The sequence below is a fragment of the Monodelphis domestica genome, chromosome 6, assembly GCF_027887165.1.
Source record: "Monodelphis domestica isolate mMonDom1 chromosome 6, mMonDom1.pri, whole genome shotgun sequence".
NCBI classification, from domain to species: domain Eukaryota; kingdom Metazoa; phylum Chordata; class Mammalia; order Didelphimorphia; family Didelphidae; genus Monodelphis; species Monodelphis domestica.
In genome coordinates, this window is record NC_077232.1 from 204,779,068 (window position 1) to 204,802,249 (window position 23,182).

Here is a 23,182-nt window from a genome sequence, read left to right on the forward strand (position 1 = left end):
CTGCCGCCACCACCACCAGTCACTGACCAATTCTACCAATCAATTGAGTAGCCTAAGAGGACTAGGAATAGCAGTGCCCTTCAGACTATTGACCAGGGCCATTCCAGCCAAGGAATCATCTCTTGAAGAGTTGCCACCTTGGAACTTCCATGTTAGAAGCTCCAGCCCCTACCTCCTCATCAGTCACAGAAGTTATTACCACTAAAGTCTTTGAAACTATCAAATGCATAAACATTAGAAACTAATATGGTTTTATTAATGGATTTTCATTAATTTATTTAATTTTTATTAATCATATTTAAGAAGATTAATTGCCATCTATTTTGCTACTTCAATTTAGGGACCAAACGGCCTTCTAATATTTATTTTCTCTCCCCATTAGCATGTAAGCTCTCTGAAAACTAGGGCTCTCTCATCAATTTTTATTCATAGCATTGAACACAATGTTTTTAGTAAATAGGTTTTTATTTATTTATTTACTAAGATAGTAATTAGGGACAATTGGTACAAAATACCTTCCCTTCCCTCTGGAAAAGAAAAAAAAGCACTTGGAGTATCCCAAATATATTTCCCAAAATATATACAAAGTTCATGGGAAAAGTGAACACAGAAGTAAAGTATAATGGCTATAATAGTTGTGAGGCACTTGTGTAAGGAATATATGTAATAAGAGGTAGCCTCTCGATTTTCGGCCCTAGAAACCCTTTTCTTCCTCCATGAAATCTTGATGAAACTTCTTTTAGATAAAGCTCTGGGTTGGTCACGTAGCAGTGGTGTCTTTCTAGTGCTCATTTCTCTCCACCAGGAATGACCACAATGGCTGGAACTTCTGCTGTCCTTAGATGACCATTGTGTCTGGCCATTAGTCTCCCTGAGCTTGATATCACCCCCTCTGGTTGGTGTGGACACATTGTTTCCTGAGGCCCTGATTGTCAGAAGTATGAAGTCCCTAATGGATTATGAAGTACCTAATAGACTTTGTTAATGAATAATGGAAATATACACGATGCTTGAAAGTTTTCAATTAAAAATATTTATATACATCTGTTCTCTCATTTGAGTCTCATAATCATTATCCTTTAAAATAGACACTAGAAGTAATATTGTACTCACTTTAAAGATGAAGAAATTGAGGATCCAAGCTGGTAAATATTAGAGGTGAGAATTAATCCATCATCCTGATTTCACATCTAGCCCTCTTTCTTTCATGCTTGGCTCCCTGAAAGTCATTGAAATTTGCAAATGGGTTTTTGTGGGTATGGAGTTCTGCTTTGGATACTTTCTCAAGTCACCTAATTTTGGGGAAAGAGACAGAAAAAAGAGAAGAACAATAGATGTGGAAAAGATAAGGGAAAGACCAAAAAAGGAAAGGAGAGGGGAAGAGAGAAATACCAACAACAAAAAAAAATCTGTGGCTGGTTAGCTTAGTTAATTTGAACACCGTGCTAATGAAATTAAAAGCCTAAGAAGTCCAATTAACTTTACCCTCTTCCATGACCACAGATCACATTCTGAACCCCCTTACCAGCTATTTTGTAAATGTGTGCCAGTGATCACAAGAGATCAAGATGAGGGAGTAGAAAAATGTATGGCCAATTGATAAGAATTCAGTAGTATTATCTTCAGGTAAGCAAAGGGGAAATGTTAGTTCCCTGTGTCGGTATATGTACATGGCTAGATTTTTTTCATTACCAGATACTCTCTTAAATTTTTTAAAAGGTATTTATACATTTTTTTGCACACAACAGATCCTCCCCAACAAATATCCCAATGAATTAATTTAATAAGAAGTTTATATAGCATTTTATATGTACATTTACATAACACTTTCATATTTTAAAAACAAAATCTTCATACTATCTCATTTGACTTATTTGTTCTGTGAAATAGATGTGATTGTCATCCCCATTTTACAGATGAGGAAGCTAAGAAATAGAGAAATCAAGCGACTTACCCAGAGTCACACAGCTACTAAGTATCTGTGGCAAAATTTGAATCCAAATTTCCCTTTTTTTTTTAAAACTCTTACCGTCTGTCCTAGAATCAATACTGTGTATTGGTTCCAAGGCAGAAAAGAGTTAGGCAATGTGGGTTAAGTGGCTTGGCCAGGGTCACACAACTAGAAAGTGTGTGAGGTCATATTTGAACCCAAGACCTCCTATCTATAGGTCTGGCTCTCAATTCACTAAGTCACCTACCTGCCCCTGAATCCAAATCCTCTTGGGTATAAAAATCTAGTGCCCTATCCACTATACCATGCTGCCTTTAAGTTTCTGCTCTCTCCTCTAAAAATTACAGATTTTAAAATCTATTTGTCTTCTCCATTCAGCTGCCAAGTTGAGTTTCCTAAAAAGCAAGTCTGAGGGACAACTAAGTAGCACAGGTGTGGACACTGAACACTTCCTAGCTATGTGATCCTAGGCAAGTCACTTTACCCTGATTGCCTAACCCTTACTGTTCTTCTATTTTAGAAATAATACTGACAGAAGATAAGAGTTGTAAAAGAAAAGAATAGATTTGGGGTGGTTAGGTGACTTAGTGGATTGTGAGCTAACCCTGGAGACAGGACATTTTGGGTTCAAACCTGACTTCATATACCTCTTAACTGTGTGCCTGGGCAAGTCACTAAACCCCAATTGCCCAATCTTTACCACTCTTCTGCCTTGGAACTGATTCTTAGTATTGATTCTAAGACCAAAGTTAAGTGTTTTTTTTTTTAAAGCAAGTCTGATTATGTTACCCCACTACTCAGAAAACCCCAAGAGCTCCCTATTACCTCCAGGATCAAATATAAAATCCTTCTGTTTTCAAAGCTCTTCATAACTTTCTACCTTTCCAGTCTTCTTCCCTCTTCCCCTCCTCTCATTCTCTCTAATCCAGTAACTCTGACTTCTTTGCTACCCTCTCACAAATTACTTTACCTTTCTACTGTGTACATTTTCACTTGCTGGCTGTCCTCCCCTATGCCTAGAATTCTCTCCCTCCTTGTCTGCATCCCCTTTGATTTCCCTAGAACTTCCATTTTGAGGAAGAGTTAAGACTAGCCATTTTTCATTCTTCAAACTTTGCAACCATGTTCCTCTACCTTGTGAGTAACTTCCTAACCCCCATTTTCCTTCTCTTTTTAATTTTTTTAAAATAAAGATCTTCCTTCTCCCCCTCCCATCTACCCACTGCTATCAACACATCCATTGTGAAGGCAAGAAAAAGAAAACCCATTACAAACATGAACAGTCAAGCAAAACATTCTCACACTGGTCATGCCCAGAAAAAAAAATGTCTGTCTGCACTCTAAGAGGGTGGGTAGCATGTTTCATTGCTAGTCCTCTGGAATTGTGACTGGTCATTGCATTGATTAGAATTCTAAGCCTTTCAAGGTCGTCATTATACTATTGTGTTACTGTCTAAATTGTTCTGCTAGTTCTGTTCACTTCATTCTGAACTAGCTCATACAAACCTTAGGTTTCTCTGAAATTATCCCCTTCATGATTTCTTATAACACAAGAGTAGTCAATCATATTTATATAGCTTCACTTGTTTGGCCATTCCTCAATTGATTGACATTTCCTCAATTTCTAATTTTTTGTCACAGCAAAAAGATCTACAAATATTTTTGAACACTTGGGTCCTTTTCTTCTTTCTTTGTTCTCATTGGGGATGTAGACTTTGTACTGTTCTCTCTGGGTCATAGTTTAATAGCTTTTTAGGCATGGTTCCAAACTGCTTTCCAGAATGGCTTGATAAGTTCAGAGTTCCACCAATGATACATTAATACTATTGTTTTCCCACAGTCCCTCCTGAATTTGTCAGTTTCCTTTTTTGGTCAACTTTGTCAACCCAATAGGCATTAAGGAGTAATTCAGCATTATTGGTTTTTAATATGGCTATCATTAGCATGTGTTTATTCCTCTTAACACTACTTATTCTTATATTTTGACCATTTAGCAACCTATCCTTACAAATTTGCGTAATTTTATTATATATCTTAGAAATAAAACCTTTATCAGAGATACTTCCTGCAAAATCCCCACTTATTTATTTGCTTCTCTCCTAATGTTAGCTACATTAGCTTTGTTTGTACAAAATGTTTTTAGTTTTATGAAATCAAACTTGTGCATTTCATTCTCTGTAGCCATCTCTGTCTCTTGTTAAGTCATGAATTTTCCCTTATCTATAGATCTGATGGGTAATTTCTTCCTTCCTCCTCTCCCTTATTTATGAGAGACTTTACATATTCATGTACAAACTTGGAGCTTGTCTTGGTATATGGTAGAAGATGATCATTCATACTGATTGTCTGACAGACTTCTTTCTAGTTTTATTAGCTTTTTTTGATGAAATTGTGAGTTCTTGCCCCAATACCTGCCACCACTCCTTTTTTTTAACCCTTCTCTTCCATCTTAGAATCAATGCTACATATTGATTCCAAGGCAAAAGAGCAGTAAGGACTAGGTAATGAGGTGTAAGTAACTTGCCCAGGGAAACACATCAAGGAAGTGTCTAAGGGCAAATTTGAACCCAGGACATCCCATCTGTAGGATGTTGTCTTAGAACTGTATTGGTGAAGATGTGGCATGTGTGCTCTGGCAGCATAGAGGGGGCTGCTCTATTCCCCTTCTCCACAGCACCTGATGACATTTTTTGCATGCCCTGCCCCTCTGCCCAGCATCCTAGTGTGAACTCTTCCTCCCTATGCTCTATGGCGTAATGCAGGAGGCTCACAGGTGGCTTGAAGGTATGATTTGGGCACACAGTCTCCAAAAGGTTTGCCAATGCTGTCTTAGAATATAAGCTCCTTAGAGGTAGAGATTGTTTTTTTTTCTTGTTCATACTTGCATGCCTAGCACTTAGTATAGTGCCTGACACATAGTAAGTGTGTAATAAATGCTTCTTGTTTTTCCCTGGGTTCCTTTAGGTTCCAGCTAAAATCCCACTTTCTGCAAGAAGCCTTTCCCAGTCTTCTTCAATTCTTAGAGCAAGAATCTTCTCTCTAAGATTATCTCTGACACATCTAGTATATATCTTGTTTCTATATGGTTATTTTCATGTTGTCTCCCCCTAGTAGACTGTGAGTTCCTTGAGTGCATGGATTGGAGTCATATTGTTTAATATCTTTGTTGAATTAAATAGTGTTAATACTAAAATACCTTTTAAATAATCAAAGCAAAATTAAATTATGTTCAATAGTTTTGTTGTTTGGAGCATTATTTACTTTGATTTATGTTTATGTTTGAAAATTGATCATCTATGTATGATCTTGGACCTGTGGTATCATTTACTAGAATCTACTGGACATAGGCTTAGGATACCTGAGTTCTAGACTAGGTTCTTATTGAAATGAGCTGTGTGACCCCAGAAGTGTCAAACAAGTGGCCCATAGGCCTGTATGTAGCTCACCACACTCCTGAGTAAATTAAATATAATTGGAAAATGGTTAACAAAATTAATTAATTAATTAAAAAAAAAGAAATATATAGATGCCAGTAATCTAATTCAATATGCTACTCACAGGGATCCTTACAAATTAATGGCTCTCATTTCTATTTGAGTTTGACACCACTGATATTATCCATGATGCCCTCAGTTTCATTATCTTTGAAAAAAAGCAGATTATATTAAGGGAGTTCTAACATTCCATCCAATTCTAAAATTCCATGAGAAATCCTACATATTTTATTCATATACTTTACTTTTTTGGGTACTTTTAATGCTTTTTTATTTTTATTTTTATCCAATTACATGTAGTAATAAATTCCCACATAAGTTTCCTGACTGTACATGATTGAATTTGTCTCACTCCTTCCTTCCCTCCCTTCCTTCTCCTCTCCAGGAACTGGCAGGTGATTCAATCTGGGCTATACATGTATTATCATGTGAAACACATTTCTATATTGTTCATTTTGGTAAGTGAATAATATTATAAAACCCAAACCCCCAAACATAAACCCAAATAAACAAGTGAAAAATCATATGCTTTGATCTGCATTCTGACTCCAACAGTTCTCAGAATTGTCCTGGATAGTATACTGCTGATAGCAGCTAAGCCTATCACAGTTGATCATTTCACATACTTTAAAGGATAAGCTTTTATTTTTTTAAAATATATTTTATTTGATCATTTCCAAGCATTATTCGTTAAAGACATAGATCATTTTCTTTTCCTCCCCCCCTCCCCCCATAGCCAATGCGTAAGTCCACTGGGCATTAGATGTTTTCTTGATTTGAACCCATTGCTTTGTTGATAGTATTTGCATTAGAGTGTTCATAGGATAAGCTTTTATTGACCAAAGTAAAATATTGAAGAGAATAGCCCATTCCCTGAGTTAATTGTATTATAGAAGGTTGATTGTCCTTAGATTGCTTTTCTCTTGCATTTCCTTTACAAGGTAATATTAGATATGGAAAAAGAATTGTCCTTCTGGTTTATAGGAAGAAAGATATGGCTGTCTCCTTCCATTTTATATATGTTCTAGATATCACTTCAGAAAATGATGATGCAGACTCCTAAGAGGACCCTTGAGTAGCTTTTCCAGTAGTGAGGATAATGGGTTTGTACTCTCTGCTAAGGCTCCTCTGTTCAAAGAAGGGCTAAGACTTCAGTCTGAGGCTGGCCTCTGAGCGAAGGGGAATGGCCCATATAAGGGCTGAGACAGAAACCGTGGCCTCCTCAGCACCATGTTCCTACCAGCGGAGTTAATGAGCCCCAACGGTACAGAGCCTGTTCTACACAGAGAGAAATCAATGATGTTAGCCTTCTCGGCCACTCCAAAATTGCTGCTGATCTTAGGAATGCGATCAGTTCCAGCACATTCAGATGCTACTTCAGCTGCTTCTGTTAAGTTACTTCCCAGTTGGTAAAAAATTGGGCCATGTAAAGATGCCTTTCTGTCCAACATAGATTTATAAGGATCAATGTGAACCTTCAAAAGTTACTTCAAGGTGCTCTTATGAAATATTCTACTGGCCCCTGACCTTTGGATTGCAAGGAATAGCATTCCATCCCTAGGTTTGCTCTCATGACCCACAATGTGAAGGGAACTTTTAAGAGATTTTTAGATATTTTTCCAATCTTTTCTTTAATATTTACATACCATTTTGTTGAGAGAGACAGATAACAGATAATAACAGTATTAGAGTGAGGAAGAGCTGGGTTCATATTTTGCCTCTTGGCAAGTCCATTAGAACAATGAGGGTCTTCAACATTTTTCATGCCATTGATTCTTCTGGCAGTTTGATAAAACCCAATGAATGACCTTTTCTCAGAATGTTTTCAAAGGCATAACCATAAAATACACTGGGCTGCAAAGGAAACCAATTATATTGAAATATAATTCTTGAAATATTAAAACAAAACAAGTTCCAGGTTTTTAACAACTGCTAGAAATTTAGTTCTAAAAACTAGAGATGAGGTATGATCTGCTTGGGTAAAGGGTAGTTCCCATATCTGCAAATTCACAAAAACATGTGGATGTTACATCTTACATAACATGGGGCTGGAGGAAGCTTCTTGCCATCCCATGGTTAAAAACTTTGCCTTTAATGCTCAGTAGCCATATGACCAGCTGGTCAAGGACTGATCCATAGCTTATATTTCTTTTGTTGATATTTTTATCCTTTCAAAGGCTTTTCTGACCCCAAGGTTCACTCTGAAAAAAAGGCCCATCTATTTCATGCCAGTTTTCTTTTAGTAATATGGTATGGCTGTGAGTCACAGAATACTCACTGAAGAACTGAAGTTAATGGTCAACCAAAGGTTAATGGAGTGGCTCAACATGGATGTCAGTAGATTGCAGTACAGGAAAAACAAGAAATTGCAAGAGGAGCAGTGTAAAGGATGTCATCAAAGGAATACATGAGCAAAAAAGAAGATGGGCAGGTCATACACTAAGCGCAAGGGTTGGATGTGCTTCCATGTGACCTTTGCCAGATGAAAAAGAATATGAAGAAGGCAGCTCTTCCATTGGGCAGACTCTTATGAAGACTTTCAAGGAGGTAATAGAGGGGTCCTTCATTCTTTGTCCTAGTTTCCCCAGTACCCAGCACAAAATCTGGTATGTAATAGTTTCTTAATAAATATTCATGATCAATTGATTGATTGATCAAAGAAGGGGCTCATAAGATAGGCAAGAATGAATTAGGTTTCAATCTTTATTGTCAGTGGGAATGCCCACATTAGTGAGATTATAGATCCACTGGAGAAAAAAGAAATCTTCATCCCTTCCCCTCACCCCCCAGCCTGTCTCTTATGGTGCCCTGAATAGTGATGAGAAGTTTGAAATATGAGACAAGATAATCATTATGATTAACACTGAATGGAAATAAAAAGAAAAAATGAAACACTAGGAAATAGCACTCTGTCCATGCCAGCTCTGACTTACTTACTTTGCCTTAATAGAAGGCACAGGGATGAGCTAGGTTATGTGGGTATCCTCTGATGGAGTGGAAAAGGAACTTGCAGGTAACTCTGGGCATCACAGTTCAAGAAATGAGAGAGGCTGGGTCATAAGAGAGAAAAAGGAGCATGGAGACAGTTCTACAGGGACTTCATTCTTTTGCTCTGGAAGGATAGAGCCCTGGGAAGAACAAGGAATTTACATTTATTCTATTCTATTCTATTATTCTATACTATACTATGTTACTTTACATTATATCATCTCATGTCATCACAGTGTTATATTGTATTAGGTCATATTATGTCATATATGCTATTATATATTATATTATGTTATAATATTAACAGGACTTGCTCTCTCTCAAACCATGGGTGACTCCATTCAGTCTTTATTAAGCACTTGGACAATGTAAAACAAAACATGGCCCCTGTCCTCATGAAGCAGATGAAGCAGTCTGCTATGGTGGAAATAGCACTGGGTCTAGAACCAGAAGATCAGATTCTAGTTCTCAAATTCAGGATTCTATGATGGTCATAGGTTTAGAGCTAGAAGGGACCTTAGAGGTTTTCTAGTCCCTAGTTTTACTGATGAGGGAACTAAAGCTCTGGGGGGGGGGAGACAAAGTTATAGAATTAGATCTGGAAGAGACTGTAGTGGTCATCTTGTCCACACCTCTCATTTTACAGATCAGATTGGAGCAGCTTATTTTGTAGATAATAAAACTGAAGCTGGGCAAAGGAACTTGTCCAAGGTCACACAGAGTGTGAGTGACAGACCTCAGATTTAAGACTAGGTCTTATGATTCCCAGTCCAAGGCTTTCCCCACTTTACCATTCTGGTTCCTTTTAATGCATGACTATGGGCAAGCCATCGAATCACTTTTTTGTTGCCTGTAAAATGGGGATGATAATACTTACCCTTCCTACTTGGAAGAATTGTTACAAGGAAAGATGGTGTATAAATGTGAACTACTGTTATTATCTGCCAACTGTCACATGTCAGAACATGGGCCAATGCTAGGTTTATTTTATAGGTTCACAATTGGCACCTAGAAAAATTGGTTGGAAGCAAGTAAAGCAGGAAGACATTTGTAGAGGGGAGTTTATAAGTCTGTAAATTTCTTCCTTTTTTTTTTTGGCAGGAGACTCAGAATGTCAGGAATGGAATTGCAACAGGAGGTTTCACATCAGCTGAATTAGATTCAAGGATTTCAGAGAAGGGTTCCCCTGGATTACATCCAGGGGTGGTGATCTGCCAGGGTCCAGTGGAGGCAGAATATAGCTTTCTCTGTTGTGTTGCAGTCGATTTGCCCGGTGATAAAATGTGGGTCTTGAATTTAAAAAAATATTTCTTTATTGTTACAGGATTTGATTTAAAGTTGGAAGGGACTTTAGATATCACCTAGTCCAACCTCATTATTTCAAAGAAGTAGGAAACAGGAAGGGAATAGGGACCAAGGATTTACTTCACTTATGTAGCACCTATTGCCTGGTGTGTGCCAAACATTATTATCTCATTTGATCCTCATAATAACTTGGTTGTGATTCATATATATACACACACACACACACACAGACACACATATATATATATATATAGGTTTTATATTTATTTTCTTTTAATAACAAATTTCCACGTGTTTCCCAAAGTTATAGGATTCATGTTGGCTCCTTCCCCTTCTTCTCTCTCCCCTTCCAGAGTTGACAAGCAATTTGATCCCCATTTATACTTGAGGAAACTGAGGCAAACAGAGGTAGAGTGAATTGCCCAGGATCACATAGCTAGAAAGCGTCCAAGACTGAATTGGAAATCTGGTCTATCTCTAGGTTCAGCAGCAATAGCCTGTGCAGCCAAAGGTCCAAAAATTTTGGTGACTAGTTCCATGTTGCACAGGTGGTGTCAGAACCACAATTCAAAACCAGATGACAATTAATTCCATATTCTCCTTCCACTGGGACATCAGTTTTCTGCACAATGGTGTGTATAGCGGGGAGAATATAAGAGATAGGAAAACTGATTTTACCCCAGAAGAGCTAGGAATTCATGAGACATGGGGACGTATTGCTCATTTGCTTAGGGTACAATGAGAGTAAGGTCAAGGCTATGTCGTCATTGGTTTTCCCTTGGTGTGATGAGTTTTACTCTGTTGCATCATCTAAGGTTGTAAACCTGAATCTAGTCAGCTGCTCAGTGGCCTTACAAATACTGTTGTTGATTACAGGAAGGTCCTATGAAGAGTGTGACACAAATCAATCACCAGAAAAACAAATCTAAGCATGTATTAAGCACTACATCCCAAATGTTGTGCTATGCACTGCTGATACAAACACAGATAGAGGACAGTCCCTGTCTTCAAGGGCTGCCTACATTCTAGCAGGGGCAAGATAATATCTGGTAGAGGAAGGACAGACAGGAAAGAGATGGTGTTGAGAGAAACAGGGATGGTGAGTTTAACCATAGGACAATGAACTAGCATGCCTTTTGGGGAAGCAAGGATGGTATTGATTTGGTTAGTGAGTGTGTCATAGAAAAAATATGAAGGGGGTAAAAGTGGTCAGCAGAGCCATAAGATGGTTGGCATCAATAGATGGATGGAATGCCATCGAGGGTCCTATGTGGATATATAGCCTAGATATAATAGGCTAGAGGAGTTTACATTCATGCCTTCACTTGGCAATCAAGAGAGCCAGTTCCAAAGCCTGGGTATCAATGTAGCATGAGTTAACTTCCCCGGGGAATAGGGGACAAGTTTTTTGGAAGGATAGCCTACAAGGTGTCATTTCAGATGGGAAGAAGGATAGCTCCAGGGGTACTGCCAAGGTGGACCCTGGGTAGACTAGTGAATCAGAGGCGAAGCACAGTCTGTTCTGAAGTCTGCAAGCTGTTGTCTAATAAAATAATGATCATCATAGTCTCAGTCTAACTACATCTGAAGAATTATTTTCAGTTCTGGGTATCATTTTAGGATGAACATTGACAAGCTGGAGCCTACAGAAAAAGTTAATTGGATGGTGAATATTGCCTCCAAATAATATAAAGATCTTTGGGCCCATTGGGTCCAAAGTACACAGGCAGGAGTGGCTTCTGGGAGGTTCAGCAGCTAGTGAGGAGATGCAGAGGAAAAACCTGGTATCCTCTCAGGGTTAATACCTGTTGTCCCTAGACAACTGATGGCTCTTCATAGAGAAAATATCACTAATCATTAGTGAGGTAAAGATAACTTGGTCTTTATTGCAGCTCAATCATTGACTGCTTCAGACTCCAGGTGGTGAAACTCAACTATCTAGATTTGTTTCCCCTCCTGAAAATGCAGTTAAGAATATATATTATGGAGGGCAGCTGGGTGGCTCGATGGATTGAGAGCCAAACTTAGGGACAGGAAGTCCTGGATTCAAAACCTAGCTGGGTGACCCTGGTCAACTCACTTAACCCCCAATGCCTAGCCCTTTCTGCTCTTCTGCCTTAGAACCCATACACAGTATTGATTCTGAGATGGAAGGTAAGGTGGGTTTTTTTTTTTTAAGAATATACATTATGATAAACAAGAAAGAAATTAAGGACCTGAATAATAAAGTTAGATATGATAGATCTTTGGAGATTACTGGATGGGAAGAATATATATATATATATATATATATATATATATATATATATATATATATATATATACACATACACACAAGCACATCTATATGTGCACATATAACACAATAACAATTTTGTTTACTAAAGAGCTTTTAAAGAAACAATTAAAAATTAATTAGGGAAAGCTAGGTAGCACTATGGAATTGGCACTGGGCCTACAGACAGGAAGATGTGGGTTCAAATTTGGCCTCAGACACTTATTTCATAGCTGTCTGAACTTGGGATAGTCACTTAACTCCAATTGCCTAGCCCTTACTGTTCTTCTGCCTTAGAAATTATACTTAGTGTCATTTCTAAGACTGAAGGTAAGGGTTATTTAAATAAATAATTGGAGACTGAGTTCCTGAACTTTAAAGAATTGATAGGTCAAAGAACAAATCAAGAAAGAAAAAATGGATAATTTTATCATAGAAAATAGCAACATTGAAACAACATCATAAACTTTTGGTATGTAGCTAAAATGCCCTTAGAGGAAATTTTCTCTCTCTTCACTTTCACCCACAAAAAAGAGAAAGAAGAGATCATTGAATTAGGCTTACAACTTTAAAAAAATCAGAAAAATGAGAAATAAAAAAATTTAACTAAATTCTAAAATAGAAATTCTGAAACTAAAAGAAAAGATCTATGAATTTGAAAATGAGCAAACAAAAAAACCCCACTGAATCAATGAAACTAGGAGTTAAGGGCAGCTGGGTAGCTCAGTGGATTAAGAGCTAGGCCTAGACACCAGAGCACCTAGGTTCAAATCTGACCTCAGACACTTCCCAGGTATATGACCTTGAGCAAGTCACTTAACCCCTATTGCCTAGCCCTTACCACTCTTCTGCCTTGGAACCAATATGCAGTATTGATTCCAAGAGGGAAGGTAAGGGTTAAAAAAAAAAGTAGGAGCTAAACTGAGAAAAAAATAGGCAACTCATTAGGTAGTTGGTTAAAAAAGAGATAAGAAAGCCAAATAATAAATGAAATTATTAGAAAATTTTGCCTAATTATATGCTAAGAAAACTAGCAATTTAAATGTTTTAACAGAAAAAGTTAGAGAAATTAAATACACCAGTATCTGAAATGAAATAGAACAAGCCATAAATGAACCCCCAAAGGGAAAAAATATAGGAAAAGAAGGGATCTTACCAAACTTCTTTTATGACAGAAATAATGGCCTTTGTAGCTAATACCAGGAGAGACAACAAAGAGGAAGAAAACTATAGGCTCACACTCCTGAATACTAATGTAAAAATTTTACATAAAATGTTATCAAAGAAGGTATAGAAAGATATCAAAAGAGATTATATACTATGACCAGGTTGGATTTATTCCAGGAATGCACAGTTGATTGTATACCATGGAAACTACAACCACAATAATGCATACTAACAACAAACACAATAAAAATTGCATGACTATATTAATAGATTAAAAAAAACCCTTTTCATAATATCCAGTTCTGCTAAAAAAAAACTACTAGAAATCTTAGAAATCAATGGGCCTTTCTTTAATATGACAAATAGTATCTATATAAAAATAAGATATAGTATTTAATGAAGAAACATAGTGACTTTTACAGTGAGAAGAGTGGTAAGTCAAGAATATCCAGTGACAAATGAGAGAGGGTTGTAAAATGCTTAGCATAGTGCCTGTCCCATAATAGGTGACTAATAAATGCTTTTTCCTTACTTTCTTCACCACTAGTATTTGATATAGGGCTATAATTATTAAATATAGCAATGACCAGAAATAAGCACAGGCAGTAAATAAACAAAATTATTGCTTTTTTTTTTTTGCAGAGAATTACTTTGAGTAACCCAGAGTTAACTAAAAATCAGTCCAAACAGCTAATATCTTTAGCTAAGTAGCAGAATGTAAAATAAACAAACACAAATTATCAACTCTTCCGTATATTGCCTTCTTCTAAATAATGTATACTTATGTATATTGTATATAAAATCTAGTAGCAAGAGGTGAAAAAAAAGTCTTTCAAAATATGTAAAATATTTAGGAGTCAGCCTACCAAGGCATACAAAGAAACTATAGGACTCCAACTTCAAAACATTCTTCATAGAAATACAGACCCAAATAGGTCTTGGGAGAGGTACATGATTAAGTAGTACCAACATAATAAGATGTCAATACTACCTAAAGGAATATACTTATTTGACATAATAATCAATACCAAAGGATCACTTTATAGAGCTAGAAAAAAGAATAAAATTTGTTTGAGGAGAAAAAGTTTGAGAAGCTCAAGGGAATTTTTTTAATGGCAAAGAAAAGGAGTCTAGGAATATCAGATCTCAAACTATACTACAAAGTCATGATCATCAAAATTATTTAGTTTAGGTTACAAATGAAAGATATGAACCAGGAGAACAGATTAGGTGTTCAGCATATAGAAGCAAACACAGCAATAATAATAATAGTTAACATTTCTATATCACTGTGTGATAGGCACTGTGTTAAATGCTTTATAATTATTACAGGGTATAATATGTATTTTGGGGAATAAGGGCACCCCTGGTGTAAGGGCTTGTCAAGTCATTTTCAGGGCTTTCCATCCTCCTTTGATGTCCACCAGCCACTTACCTCACCACTATAACTCCAAGAAGCTGTAGCCTGCACAGCAGCCATACCTTAGTCAACTATCTTGACAGGAAGGCTAAATCAGATTAAAGGTAAGCAATCAGCCTCAAACCCATTGTGTGAAGATTTCCCCTGATGAAAGAGATGGTTGAGGACAATTTTTTTCCTATCTCCATAAAGGTGGTAGAAACAGAAAGCTTAGAGCTTGGTTCAACATGGAAGAAGTCAAGGCCATCCATTACATCTCAAGCCATCACCAGTTGTTCTGACTTTTGTCTTGCCACTAAAAGTTGATGATCCTGGAAAACAGGGTGAGGCTGACAACTTTTTGTAACTACACTTCACTTACATCCAATTTATTTGTGAGTGACCAGTGATGTCATTTTGATCCTCTTTGAATATGAAGGACAATAACCAATAAACCAACCAACCAAATGATAATTATTATCACATTTGATCCTCACAACAACCCTGTGATATAGATAGTATTATTATCCCCATTTTTACAAATGAGAAAATGGAGGTAAACAGAGGTTAAATGACTTGCCCAGGGCCACACAATAAGTGTCTGAGGTTGAATTTGGATTCATTTTTTTCTGACTTCAGGTCCAGGGCTCTGTTCAGTAAACCCAAAGATTCTGAAACCCCTTTGGCTAGGGACTCACTATTTGACAAAGACTGCTGGGAAAACTGGAAAGAGGTCTGGCAGAAACTAGGTTTAGAACAAGAACTCACATCATATACCAGAAAAGCTCCAAATATATACATGGCAGATATAAAAAGGTTACACTATAAATAAATGAGAATATCAAGAAGGGAAATACCTTTGCAGCTATGAATAGAGGAAGAACTTCCGACCAAATAAGGAATACATAAAATCACCTAAGTTAAAATGGACAATTTTGATGACACAAAATTGAAAGGTTTTCACACAAATCAAGCCAATGTTTTTAAAATTAAGAGGGAAAAATTAACTAGGGAAAATTTTTCCAACAAATATTTTTGACAAAGATCTGATATTTAAAGAATGGATTCAAAGATATAAAAATAAGAGCCACTGCCCAATAGATAAATAACCAAAGAATGTGAACAGGCATTTCATGAGTGAAGAAAATCTTAACTATCAATAACTCTTTGGGGAAAAAAAGCCCCCAAAACTAATAAGTAATTAAAGCAAATCTGACATTCTAACTCATGCCTAAATTTGGCAAAAAAAAATAGAAAGGAGAAAAATCACAGTTATTAGAAGGTACATAGGAAATAGGCGCACTAATTTATTGTTGGTAAAGCTATAAATTTACCTACCTATTCTGGAAAACATTTTGGAACTATACCCAAAAAGTCACTAAATTATACATGATGTTTGACTCAACAATGCTACTTGTAGAATCATACTCCCAAAGATATAAGAGAAAGAGAAAAGGTACTCATATGTACCAAAAAAAAGTGTTATGGCATCTTTTGTTGTTGTAGCAAAGAATTAGGAGGTAGGGAGGAGAGAAATTCATGAATTTTAGAATAACCTAAGAAAATATTGAATAACTGAAGACGATATAATGTATAATAGAAATGATGAAAGGAGCTGGTTCAGAGAAAACTGGGAACACTTATATGAACTGATATATAGTGAAATGAGCAGAAACAAGAATAGCTTGTACAATAATAATAATAGCTAATATTTATATAGTAGTTACTATGTCAGGTACTATGCTCAGTGCTTTACAGATATTTTCTCTTTTCATTCTTTAAAACAACCTGTGGAGCTAGGTGCTATTATGACCCCCTTCCATAGATGAAGAAACTGAGGCAAACAGAGGTTAAAGTGACTTGGCCAGGTTCACACATGTGTCTGAAGTCTGATTTGAACTCAGGTTTTCCCAACTTCAAGCCAGAGCTCTAGTTACTGTAAAACCTGCATGCACAACAATGTAACTAAATGCAATTTTATGAGACTTACGAACTCTGATAAATGTAATGACCATTCTCAACTCAAAAGTACTAGTGATGGATGATGAAGGTTATCTGTCTCTTAATGGAGAAGTGCTGAACTCAAATACAAAAGGAAACATACATTTTCAGACATAATCAAGGGTTTTGTGTGACTAGCCTTATTTGTTACAAAGATCTTTTCTCTCTCCCCCACTCTTCTCTTCTCTCCTCACTCTTTCTTCTTTCTTCGTTTTCTGTGTCTCTCTGTCTCTCTGCCTCTCTGTTTCTCAGTTAAGAAGGAAAGACAAGCTATCCCACCCTAAGTGTTAAATTCATCACATTTCTTTCAAAAATCATGAAGTATATAATGGAGATCTGAGGATTAGTAAATAATCTTTTTTTTTGTATAATCATCTTTTCTGTAATGCTCTGTATATAGAAATGTTATGGGGGTGTTAACTGAAGAACTTTTCAAAAAGGAAAAAATATATTTTCTATATACTAGGAAGAAGAGACTGGGACAAATGTGCTTTGTGGATGTGAGATTCAATACTTATGGTATCTTTGATTCCATCACATTTGGTTAAAACTGTCTTCTGGAAGGCTGTCACTGGGCCAAGCCTTTCTAGTTAATAATAGGGCCCATAAGCACTTAGATTTCCTGTCACCCCTTCCTGAGCCTAGGGTCACCTCTATGCCATGATGAGGCAGTACAGGAGTTTTGTAGTGCTGTAGAAAGGGTGCTAGATTTGAAGTCAGAGGACCTGGGCTTGAATCCTGACTTTACATGCTATTTGACCTTGGATTTATTTCCTCTGGGACTTAGTTTCTCTAACCGTAAAAGTAGGGAGGAGGGTTTGGATTATATTACTTTTACATTTCCTTCCAGGTACAGGGGCTCCTGGGGTATGGTTATCTCACTTTTTATGTCAGTAATGCGGTGCTCCTGAATTCCAGAAGGCTCAGCCAGGGAAACATAAATATTATTGGGTCCGTCTTAAGGAAAGGTTTCCCAGCACAAAGCCACAGATAGGACAGGCAGCCTATCTGTGGATGTCCACTGTGGTCCCATACAACTCCAATTCCATCATTCTGGGAGTCTCAGTTCCACTGTATGAAGTGGCTCATCACCAGGTTGGCCACCTGGTGGTGATTTCCCCCTCAGTCATAGCAGCTCATAAAGTCTAAAGCAGATTTTACTCTGCATCTCTAAAGGAAGATGAGGCACCAATGAAATCACAGCTGCTTCAAATATATTATCACGTATTTTCAGAGGTACTGATTTCCTGCCCACGGATGCTAGCTATCTTTTCAGGAGCCAAACACTTTCCTGGGTCTCCTTCCCACCCCTCTCCCTCCCCCCCCCCCAAAAGAAAAGAGTTGGAGGTCAATGATCTCTAAGGTCCCTTCCACCTCCGATCCTATGAGTCTATGATCTTTGGACCCACTAGATCCTGCTTTGCTGCTAGCAGATGCGCCCTCCTCCAGTCGTGGATCTCCTCCCCCAAATGATTACGTCGCATGGGGGAGGTGGGGTGGGGAGGGAGAGGGAAGCAATTGCATCAGACCCCAAGAAGGCTGCTTTGAACCCTCCCCCTTCGCCCGACCTGGGTACCCCGCAACCCTCTCCAGTCGCAAGCAGCCGGGCGCAGCAGAGGGGAGGAAGTGGCGGCGCGGAGGGAGGGCTCTCTCCAGCCACTTCAAGGCTTGCATCACCGGCCCGTCATTAGCCGTCGGCGTCGTCCCAGCCTGAACCCGGAAGTGGGCAGAACCAGCCCATCTCGGCAGCAGCAACAGCAAAAACAGCAGAAGCAGCAGCGGCAGCGGCAGCGGCAGCGGCAGCGGCAGTAGCTGTTCACACACCAGGAGAGCGAGCGCGACAGACAGACGTAGGGGAGGGCGGGGAGGACAGAGGAGGAGTGGAGACGGGGCGGGCTCAGACAGCGATGGCCAGAGGCACGGAGGCTGCGGACGGTAGTGGCCGGTGAGACGCGGACGGGCTGTGAGTCCCTCCGGCCCTTACGGAGCGAAGGATCGAGGCTGAGTGCACGGTGTCCCGGAGGCAGTCCCTGTCCCGTCTAACCCCGTCCAGTGCCGCCGCCCACCCGCCAGCCTCGTCGTCGTCCTTGTCCTTCCTCCGCTGCCGCCGCCGCCGCCGCCTCCCGGGCGGATGGCCGGAGTGTGCAGACGATCGAGGCTGGAATGGTGCTGGCAGGCGCGCGTGGTGCCTGCCTTCTGAAGCCCCGCAGGAACCACGATGGAGATGATGCTGCTACCTCCTGTGTGAGTGAGTGAGTGGGATGTATGTATGCATGTATGTATATGTGTGTGTGTGTGTGTGTGTGCGCGCGTGTGCGCGCCTCTGCGGCGGCCGGGCTGCTGGGCAGGCGGGCAGGCGGGCACGGGTGGATGGAGGCGTGGAGGGAGGAGGCTGGCACGGAGGGATGGACGCGTGGAGAGAGCGATGCACCCTTTTAGCGGCTGCTCCTCTTTCCACCTGCCCGCTGTGGCGGGGTTCCGGCAGACTAGGAGCCAAGGGAGAGAGCTCAGTGAGGATGGATGAATGAATGGATGGATGGATGGATGGACTGACGGACGGAAAGAAGGAAGGATGAGTGGGATAGACGCCGAAGGGGCGGGGGAGCCTTGGAAAAGGTGCAGCTCTCCCGCAGTTCTGGGGTATCAGAGCTTGCAAACTCAGCCTGGTCAGGCAGAGCTGATGATCCCTTCCCGTTGGCACTTTGAAAGCTGTCCTGAATTTCTTCAATGAGGGGCTTTCCCCTCAAAGCTGGGAAACACAGATGTGGAATAGCTCATCTATGAACAAGTACTTGAAAGTGTATTATTGGTAGCGTCCTTAAATACAGAATGTCCCCAAAGTCTTTAGGGACAAAGAATTTAGGGACTGATTGTATATGCCTTATAAGGAATAGAGAGAAATATGATTATATATATATATATATATATTTATATACCCTATGTGTTTGTTGTGTTGGTGTGTGCTATGAATAGAAATAGATAAATACACATTAGATATATGCATATATTTACACATTGTATTTTTATACCTTAGAAAGGTATCTGTCATACATGTACCAGGTACCACTAAAGTCTTAAGGATATCTATATCCATCCATCCATCCATCTATCTGTCTATCTATATTCCTAGGTAGATAGATATAAATACATGCACATATCTGAGATATATATCTACTTATGCATTTTATCTTTATACCTTAGAAAGGTATCCAAAATGCATACGGAGATGTCCCTAAAGTCTAGGGGATATCTATATTTCAATCTATCTACCTGTGTAGATTCATACATAGAAATATCCTTAAGAGAAAAAGAATATGCTGAATAGATGTATCTAAATCTCTATCTCTATGTCTATCTTGATATCCCTAAGGGAAAGAAAGAGAATACTCTCTCACTCCCCCTAGTTAAATAGATATAGATATATTGATAAATATTGATATATACAGACAGAGAAAGAATATACTTTATTATATACCTGTTCATATGTAGTTCTAAATATAGATATATAATGCCAAAGCATCACTGTCTAAATAAATAGATGAAAGACATTGGGGTTTCCCCTAGTTCTTCATAGACTAATATTTGATCATCTTGACATGAATTGGGCAAATTCTATTCTGGATCAGTGGCCTCTTTTACCTGGTACTGCAGAAAATGAGGATTTGATGTTTCTTTCATACCCTGGACAATTTGCTGTGTAGTGTTGCAAGCATGTGTTGTTTTCTTAGGTGCTTAAGTTTTTGTTTAAAACAATTCAGATCTTCAGCAAAGGACCCTTCAGAAATATTAGCAACTGGGATAGCATGTAGAAAATATTATTGATGTAGAAAATAATAGTCATGATTTAGCAAGAGGTGTTTTGCTATGGTGGGGAGGGGGGAAATTAACCACAATTAAATCTTATTTATTTTTTTCAGAACGAGGGATTGCAATTTAGATTTACTTTCCTATGTTTAACCTCTATGAAGGAACAAGATCCTTTTGAGGCAGAGTTTTTATAAGAGCAAAGAAACACATTCTTTAAAACTGTGTATCTTTTCATGAATGCTTATTCATGTCCTCTTATCATTTTTCAGTTTGGTTTTGGCTAGCCACAGCTATATGGCAGTTATGTTGCACCAGTCTCTCCTGGTTATTTGGCTAAATTCCAGCAAAAATATGGATCTTGGACTTGGGCTGAATACTTTTCTGATGATATATATTGGTAGGAGAACCAGTGGGATTCTGCACCTCCTCAAAAGTGTCTTCAGATGCCTTTTCTAGAATAGGGTCTCTAATTAAGAAAGTTGGTAATGGACTCTTTTCAACTACCCTTCCGTAGAAGCTGGGAGCTGGGTGGCATATTTTTGTGTGCTGGTACGCTTCTCTCAGATCCTGCCATCACCACCCCAGTTGTCTTGGTAATTTGCTTGTACTGCTCAGTGAATCTTGGAACACTCTGGAAACCCTAGGAAGCAGCAGCTTGGTTGAACTGTTCCAGTAGACAGGACTTGGTGCAGGCACCCTTAGGCTGGTGATGTTAGAGGAATCCCTGACCGATTTTTATGTTCCTTCATCTTCATGTCAGTTCTTGTGAAGTCCCTTGTTATCCTTGGGGCCAGAGGAACTAAAGGAACAGAGAAGTGTATTTGAGATGCTGCAAAGCAGAAAAGGGTGGGGAGAGGGCTGGTTTCTAAGGGAGAAGAAGCAAGCTTATTTAAAATGGCAAAAAGTAAATAGAATAAACAAATCAAGCAATAGGACTGACTAAAACACATGCAGTGCAATTACCTATCAAAATGAATTTATTTTGATTAAACCAGGTAATCACAATTTGGGCATTCAGTATTCTCTGATGTTGTGGTGCTAATACTATTTGAACAATAAATAATTGAATTAAAAAGGAAGATATTCTTACTTTTTGGGATCCAAACTAGGCAAAACTCTTAAAGTATTTTCAACATTTAATTATAAAGATATATTTTGCCTGTATCTGACTTATGAATAAAGGGTGCCATGAGTCTGATAGGAGTTCTTGGTAGAATAATTTTTTTCTACAAATCCCCTTGTCTCTCTCTTTCCTCGAATGTGCTCATTTTGACTCAACTTTCTGAGGCTTCTCTTGTACTCATTGAAGCTTTTCCCCCTTTTCTTCATTGGCTTTTCTTTACTTTTCCTCTTACCAATCTACTCATATTTCTCATATTTCCCCTCAGTTCCTCAGTTCACAGCAATCTTCACTTTGAGTGATACTCCAAGGCTGAAAGTGTTGGTGTCTATGCTCTTTTGGGGAAGAGACTTCTTTACAGACTTCTCAGAGAACTCAGACTCAGCCCAGAGAACAAATAGAGCTATCCAGTTTGGGGAGTTCATTTTAGTTCAATCCTACAATCATTTATTGAGAGCTCACTGTGATGCCAGTCATTGTATTAGGTTTGGCAATGCAAAGGCAAAAAGGAAGCACTTCCTGCTCTCAAGGAACACCTCTTTTGAGTTGATGGAGAAACAACTCAAACACATGCAATATATATATATATATATGTATATATATATGTATATGTATCTCTTGCACACACACATATATACATAAATACAAGATATTTTCTAATGGTATGGTGGAGAAAGCATTAACAACTGGGCATATCAGGAAAGATCTTCTCTCAGAAGTAATCCCTAAATTGTACTTTGAAGGATGCTCCCCTTTGAAGAGGGTGAAGAAATAGTATTCAATTTTTCTCTGATTAAACCCAAGCTTACTCCTATCTCCCTCTGGTATCCCACAATATCCCCTGGAAAATTGTACTCCCAACTCTTCTGCTGACATGCCCTTAAAGCCCATTTCCTCTGAAGTAGTGCTTGGGTTGGGTGATCTTTGCTCCACTGATTCTTGGATGATTCCATCTTGGTCTGATTCAGCATCCCTGTATCTTTTCTGGCACTGGGTTCTTCTTTATTCTCTGGTTCTGTCACTATATCTGATTGGGCTTTAGCCTCTTGCTGGTACTCTGACTATTGCCCTTGAAGGCATGCACATACCCATAGCTTTGGGCTTCTGTTGCAATTCTCTAATTACAGTGTTGCAGTTTATATGATGGTGAAGCATGTGCCTCTGTTACATGACTATGAGGTTGGTTTGTGACTTGACCCTGATATAGCCATGCAGTGGAAATACTAAAAGTCTTGACATTTTTTCCATTTATTTCTTTATTCATGTTCATTTTTTGTCCTTGCTTTGCATCTTAAAGTAGAGAATTAACTGGAGTATGGAAAGGTTAAGTGTTTTGCTCTAGGCACACAATGGATACATGTTAGAGGTGGGAATAGAACCCAGGGCTTCCCAACTCTGTGACCAGTTTTTTATATAGTAAAATGACATGTACAAAGGTAGTATGCAACTGAAGTAGATTTTATAAGAGGAAACTTGTCTACAATTCTAATTATCCTATAATAACTATCTTAAAGGGTATGAATGTTTGACAAGTAAATGAAAACCCACCAACTTCAGTTTATAAATAAGTCCTTTAGGCTTCCTTTCGAAGGCAGCTTTCTTCTCCTTTGACATTTTCTTATTAGCATCTCCTTCAGATCACTCTAGTATATTACTCTAGCTTATTCCATTCGCT

General features: G+C 38.5%; 1 protein-coding gene across 2 annotated transcripts in view; it reads left to right on the plus strand.

Annotated features, from left to right (window-relative positions):
- Nucleotides 1-17,821: 17,821 nt before the first annotated feature.
- Nucleotides 17,822-23,182, plus strand: part of KLHL2 (kelch like family member 2) — a 143,520-nt gene continuing 138,159 nt past the window's right edge. Inside the window, exon 1 of one of the 2 annotated variants that reach the window (XM_007496153.3) lies at nt 17,822-18,824. In XM_007496153.3, coding sequence (XP_007496215.1) covers nt 18,799-18,824 — 26 coding nt within the window. In that variant the 5' untranslated portion in view covers nt 17,822-18,798. Of the gene's footprint in view, nt 18,829-23,182 lie in introns of both variants that reach the window. The other variant, XM_007496154.3, reaches the window with a different exon arrangement.